This window comes from Nannospalax galili, unplaced genomic scaffold (genome assembly GCF_000622305.1).
Source record: "Nannospalax galili isolate Female #2095 unplaced genomic scaffold, S.galili_v1.0 scaffold1016, whole genome shotgun sequence".
In the NCBI taxonomy this organism is placed as follows: Eukaryota; Metazoa; Chordata; class Mammalia; order Rodentia; family Spalacidae; genus Nannospalax; species Nannospalax galili.
The window spans coordinates 364,758-372,087 of NW_008337919.1; the positions used below are offsets into that span (position 1 = coordinate 364,758).

The window sequence follows — 7,330 nt, forward strand, 5'->3', positions numbered from 1 at the left end:
AATATATGTTTATATGTAATATATGTAGTTTAGTCTAACCATATGCAAGAATGTATTTAACCACACCATACTATACTGGTACATCTGAAAGAAGTTGTTTTCATGCTTACGTGAAGAGAAGTAATTTTTAAATTTATATTTGTATATATGCAAAGATAGTGTGCTGGATAGCTTTAGTTGTCAATGACACACTTGGGAAGAAGAAGCCTCAGTTGGGGAATTTCCTCCATTGGACTGGTCTGTGGTCATGTCTGTGGGGCATTTTCTTGATTTTTGAGTGACATGGGAGAGCCCAGCCCACTGTGGGCAGTGCCACCCCTGAGCAGGTTGTTCTATATTGTATAAGAAACAGGCTGAGCATGGGCCAGGGGACCAAGCCAGTAAGCAGCATTCCTCTATGGCCTCTGTTCCAGTTCCTGCCTCCAGGTTCCTGCCCTGAGTTCTTACCTCAGGCTCCCTGATTAATTGTGACCTGGGAGATGTAAGCCAAATAAACCCTTTCCTCCCCAAGTTGATATTGGTCAGAGTGTTTTGTTATGGCAATTAAAATCAAACTCAAACAGAAATCAGTACCAGGAGTGGGTTATTACTGTGACAGACCTGACCTTGATGTGTAGGGGAAGATTGTGGAAGCATTTGGAACTTTGGGCTGAAAAAGCCATTGAGTGCTCAGAGTTTGTTGCTGGTGGAGCTTGGAACAGTTATGTTTAAAGAGCTGTAGACAATAGAGGCCTGGCTTATGAAGCTTCATGGGGAAGCAGAGACTATCAGGGCTATTTGTGTGATATTTGGATTTGAGAATCTGTGGTTTCTGGTCATCTGGGGCTGAAGAATGGGCTATGATTAAGAAGAGACCAGAACCACTGAAGTGAAACCTTTGCTTTACTGGGACAATTGATACTGGTTAGCTGGGGCTGACAAATCAGCTATAAGTAACAAGAGACTGGCATCACTGCAGCAAAATCTTCTGGAAAGTATTTCCTCAGGGTGAGCATACAGAAGCTATGGGCCCAAGCCTCCATCTCAAACTGAAAGCAGGACTTGGTAATGTGTAAGAGTCTCCTGCATGGTTCTGGTGTTGAAAGTGTGAAGGGGTCACAGAGAGCAGCTGAGGCTTGGCACCCTGAGAAGCCAGGAAAGGTCAGGGTGAAAGTGCAGTCTGAGTTGCAGTGAAGACCTTCAGGATTGAAAGAGTCATGGAATCTGAGGCTTTGCACCCCTACAGGCCAAAAGAGTTCATTAGTGAAAGGGCAGCCTCAGTTTCAATGGAGAACCCAGCTTTGTGGAGATGCCAAGACCATGGGACGACCATCAAGGGCAGCAGCAGGTGTGGAATGAAGCTGGCCTGGGCCTTCGTGACGAGCTGTGTGTGGACAGCAGAGTCAGAGAAATGGCACTGCCTAAACCCTTTGGAGCCCAGAAGATCATGAGTGAATCCTAGATGTCCATCCTTGAGCTACTTTGCTGGACTTAGGTTTTGCTTAGGTGTGCCCAATTCTTCCCTTTTGAAATAAAACAGTATTTGTTTTGGATTTTATAGTAGCCCACAGTTAAGAGATTTTTAAAAGAGACTATGAACTTTTAAGTGTTTGGATTTTTTAAGGACTGTGGGACTTTTAAGTTTGTACTGTCTTGTGGTGATATTGTTAACATCATATCTTGGGGACAAGAAATGGAAAGGTTATGGTTTAATAGTTTGTATGTCAAGTTGACAAGGGGTCAGTTGTGCTGGTTAGCTTTAGTGTCAACTTAACACACTTGGGAAGAAGGAACCTCAATTGAACTGGCCTGTGGCCATGTCTGTGGGGTGTTTTCTTAGTTTTTGAGTGATGTGGGAGAACCCAGCCCAATGTGGGCAGTGCCACCCCTAGGCAGGTTGTTCTGCATTGTATAAGAAAGCAGACTGACCATGGGGCAAGGGACCAAGCAAGTAAGCAGCTTTCTTCCATGGCCTGTGCTCCAACTCCTGCCTCCAGGTTTCTGCTCTGAGTTCCTACCTTGGGCTCCCTGATGAATTGTGACCTGGGAGATGTAAGCCAAATAAACCCTTTCCTCCCCAAGTTGGTATTGGTCAGAGTGTTTTGTCACAGAAACTGGGGGAAAACTAGAGCAAATGGATTAGGTATTACAAAGTTTTAAAAGAAATAAAAAGGAAATAACTGTACCACGGAGAAAACATCTGCCACTGAAATATCAAAAAATTTGACTATAACTAAAGTGAAACCCTCTTGAGATATTTGGCAGAAATGATTTGGAGGCAATGTTTAAAGTGACATATCTCTTTCTCTAAAATTATAACTGGTTTTCTGTATGATTTCACAAATAATGGTCAGATAGATAAATTACCTTAAATATTATATATTCTAAGTATGTCTCTTGCAAAGCACAGGGAGGAAATTCAACCAAAGAAAGAATTAAGAGCTTTAGGGACTGGAGAGATTGCTCAGTGGTTAGGAGCACTCATTGATCTAGAAGACCTAAGTTCAGTTCCTAGAGCCCATGTTGAGTGACTCACAATCTGTAACTCTAGTTCCAGGGCATTGAAGCTGCCTTCTGTCTTCTGCAGGTGCCTGCATACACATAGCACACACACACATAGACACACACATTTTTTAAAATAGAAGAATATTTAAAAGTTTTAATAAACATGGAATCCTTTGAGTCTTTACTTATTAATCTCATATAATTCATGAAAATATTTAGGCAACTTAACTCCATGGATTACTAAAATAACATTTGTAGTCAGACACTTGCCAAAACAAAATGCAAGAGAGGACAATAGCCCAGGACAAACTTTAGATTTCATGTGACTTACATTCTAACTATCTGAATTCCCTGTAGTCTGTCATCCTAGTTATATGCTTGTAATCCATTTTACAAATAAAGTGTCTTCAGCCTAGCAATGAATCATAACTGATTGACAGTTTATTTTATAGACAAATCAAAGAGCGATATATTACATGTCTTTTTCCCCATGTAGTCTACCTCCCACCATAGAAAAATCACTTTTAAATAATACTTATCTTAAAACCATTGAAGTATCCTGAATATTAATATATGCATCTATTGGAATTGGCTTTGGTTTGGGGGTTTCTAATCAAGTAAGAACACAATTCTTTACAGCTCCCTAACTTGTTCACTACTTGTAAGAATGTGGCCCTTCACATGGTAGGGTGCCTTGTATATGAACACTAAGTCATTATATGCCGAAGTGGTCAGTTCTAGATTTTTTGCTCATGCTTTCTAACAAGAACATCTGTAAAGGAAGTTGTATCACCAAAAATTCCCTCCCCATCATGAATGATGGCCTCATGGAAGTGGCATCACAGAGTCTCCCTTTCCGTTAAGTTTCTGCCCTTATACTCTAGCATCTCTCAAGGTCACTTGCAACTAGGGGAGAGAAGGAAGGATAATAGCTGGAATGTCAGGTGAGGCCTTCCTTGTGCCCCTCCCACTTCTACAAAGCGTTATCAGTATTCTAATACTATTAGCTTAGACCTCTCTGTTACTGTATTGTTCTGCTCAATTAGTTACAAGGGCTACTTGGTAAAGATAATGGCAACAGGTTGAACATATTATGCATGAAGGAAAAAAGGCCACAGTGAACTTCCTGTCCTGTGTGGCATTCTCTGGAGTCATTGAGCTACTCAAAGTAACTCTTTAAGTGCATCCTGCTCTTCCTCACCATGGTGGATTTTCTGCCACTTTGACTTTCCCTTTTGGTTGCTCCCACCAGCACATTGCCCTCCCTACCACTTAAGTACAACCGACTCATTCTCACCATGGATCATTTTTCTACGTTCTGGACTTGGCTGCAGATTTTCTTTATTAACATTCTACCATTCATTAGCTCCCGTGGACTATCTGTCTGACCTTCAGTTGCTTCTTCTTTACGATGATCCTAAAGTATGATGCCTAATATTCGTATAGTCTAGGAGTCTATAAATAATCACCACAAAAAGCAAAGCAAAACAAAACAAAACCAAACAAAAACAAGTGCCCCTCAAAGAATGCCGTTCTGGAACTATGGGGTACAAAATGACATGAGCTTCCTTCATAGTGTGTTCTTACCTTTTCCTCTTTTATTTCCTAATTTTCATTTTTAAGATTTCTGTAGAATTGGGTGGTGACTGTAATGATGAATCCATTAATCGTGAATGAATCCATAATCATTAATCCATTTAAATGCCATCATTCTGCTCTTTGTGTTACATGTCTCGGGTGTTGGTTTCAGGGACTCGGGTTCTCATCAGATGTTCGTGAGCAAGTAGGCACATCACCAGTACTATTCTTGGTGATGGTTATGTCCAAGAAACCATATAGAATATCTATATTCACTTGATTAGAAAATTTGGTTTGAACTGGACTGTGGAAGTATACGCTTGTAATTCAACACTCACAATGCTGAGGTGGGAGTATCACAAATTCAAGGTCAGCCTGAGCTACCAAACAAGACTCTATCCTAAAAGATAAGAAAAATGAAATAAATTAAACTAAATAAAATAGCTTATGACTATCCAAATTAAGAAAAAACTCATAGGGGGTAGAGAGATGATTCAGTGATTGAAAGCATTGGATCCTCTTTCAGAGGACCCAGGTTCAGTTCCCAGCACCCTCATGGCAGCTAACGACCACTCCTAACTTCATTTCAGGGGTCTGACACCCTCTTCTGGCTTCCTCAGCCATTGCACAAGTGCACATACATACATGCAGGTAAAATACTCATATGCGTAAAATAAAATAATAAAATATTTTTAAAACAAATAACAGAGATTTTAGAAATTCTTTTGTCAAATTATTCATGCTAGGAAATACTGGGGAGTCCAGGGTCCCAAGAAAGTGAAAGGGTTCTCATCCTCTTCCAAGTAGAATGCTACCTGAGTTTGCTTGTCTTTCCCTTTTCCTCCAGGACAGGTCACTCTGACACATTTTTCCCACATCCCCACTCTAGTGTAGTTGAGGTTGCTGTAGCAACAGCACACACAGGGTAACATTCCCCGCAAGTACTGTGGGCTGGAACACAAGCCAGTTGAAACATTTCACGGAGATTTTATTAGTATATGATGCAGTGCTATGTCATCTACAGCTTCAAGATGATGCGGATCACTGGATGCTAATCACCTACAAATGTTAGATTACCCAGGGTCCTCTCACAGAAGCTGTTGCTGTAGCTGGCTCTTTCCATAGCACCCCTGACTAATATCTACAAAAAGAAGGTCAAGAGTAAAACCCAGGCCCATTGGGTTTTTACTCTAACACATCTTTGGTGCCTAAAAAGCAATAGTAACATTGGCTGGCAATCAAGGATCCCTTCATTTTACCCAAGGAGATGGACACTGATTAACAACCTAGAAAACATGTCTTCAGCCAGTGGTTCGGAAGAACAAATACTGAAGAACAGAGATGGAATTACTGTGATTCTTAATGGCATTTTATTGCAATGGAACTTACCATTTAATACTGATCAAAAGTGGTCAGAGTGTTATTGGAGACTTCTAACACTGGATTTGATTTATTTTTCAGACATGGAGATGACTTGATTGTGACTCCATTTGCTCAGGTAAGCACAGCTTGGTGCACACACAGGCTTCTCACAGGTTCACGTTGTTTAATTGGGCATTTTATTCTGGTCCTTAAAGTAGCTTTAGATCAAACAGATGTATAAATACACATTCTGTGGCTCATTCAAGTAATGCAGAAATAGAATGTGTGTGATCTTGGTGCTGTAGGTGTGATTTTCTTTCTTTTTTTTTTTTCTTTTTTTTTTTTTTTTTGTTTTTTTGTCTTTTTGAGACAGGGTCTCCCTGTAGCCCTAAAAGATTGGTGGTGTTTTTGTTGTGTGTGTGGTTTTTTTTTTTTTTTTTTTTTTTTTTTTTTTTTTTTTTTTTTGGTCATTTTGAGACAGGGTCTCCCTGTAGCCCCACTGGCCTGGAACTCACTATGTAGATCAGGCTGACCTTGAACTCTCACCTGCCTCTGCCTCCCATGTGCTGGGACTAAAAGCATGCATGCACCTCCATGCCCAGCTCAAGATTTGCATTTTATAAGCCTGTTAGAACCAAGGAATATCTTTGCTTCAAATAACAAGTTACCTAAGGGAAATAGTCTTTAATAGGCCCATATTTCCCAGCATAAGCACTAGAAACAGAAGACTATATCATATTTTAAATTACATTTAGTATAATTAGGTACATGATCCATGCTGGAAATTCAATAGTCTACTTCAACTTGATATTTTACTCCTTTTTCACATGTGTCATTTTGCACAAAGATTTAGTTTGGTAATACATCTATGTGTTTTAGGTATACAAAAATTAAAATACTTTAATTACATAGATACAAGACTATAAAATGACTTAAAGAGGCTGGAGAGATGGCTCAGCGGGTAAAAACATTGGCTGTTCTTGCAGAAGACCCAGGTTCAGATCTCAGTACCCACATGGCAGCTAACAACTGTCCATAGCTACAGTTCCAGGGGATCTGACAGGCCCTTCTGTCCTCTGAGGGCATTGCACAACATGGGTGTGCTTACCTACATGCAGGAAATACATGCATACACATAAAATAAAAATAACAAATACAATATTTTAAAAAATATTGTTTGATATTTTTATTTTCTGTGTCTGTATTGCCTACATGTGTATAAATGCACCTGTGTCATGACCCACAGAGATCAGAAGAGGGCATTGGATCCCCTGAAACTGGAGTCAAAAGAGGGCATTGGATCTCCTGGAACTGGAGTTATGGATGGTTAGCCACCATGTGGGTGCTGGGAATCAAACCTGGGTCCTCTGCAAGAACAGAGCCATCCTCCAGCCCCAAGAGGACCCCTTCTTTGTAAAACAAAGTCTAGGATGGTACCCATGTTAATGTCAGTTTATCACTTTGAATATTAGATGACCATAATGTTGCCTTCAAAAACACATTTTACCAGTGTATATAGCCTGAGAGAGAGGGGGGGGGAGGGAGAGACAGAGAGAGAGAGAGAGAGAGAGAGAGAGAGAGAGAGAGAGAGAGAAAGGAGACAATGTCTAGCTAGTATAAAAAAATCAGAGGAACAAGCACTGGGGAATGGCTGGAGGTGCTGACAACACAGTGGACAGTAACAGGGATGACAGAGTATATGGGTCCAGTGTGTGTGTGGGGGGAGGCTATGGGAGGGTTTCATTTGGGAAGTGGGTATATAGATGAATAAGATTGTGTGGGATGTTCTGTATGATAAACACACAAAAAATCAATAAATTTAAAAAAGGCTTATATTTGAGGAGGAAGCATAAAAATTTACTTCATGTTAAATAGTAGAGGTGATAAACATTACCAGTGAAATCTA

The 7,330-nt window shown here is 40.3% G+C and overlaps 1 protein-coding gene across 1 annotated transcript in view; it reads left to right on the plus strand.

Moving 5' to 3' along the window:
• The window catches only part of Pde4d (phosphodiesterase 4D), a gene marked incomplete in the record, with an annotated part of 449,936 nt that overhangs the window by 227,237 nt on the left and 215,369 nt on the right, over positions 1-7,330 (plus strand). The window contains 1 exon segment of the mRNA XM_029563417.1: positions 5,524-5,560. Within this exon segment, the coding sequence (XP_029419277.1) occupies positions 5,524-5,560 (37 nt within the window).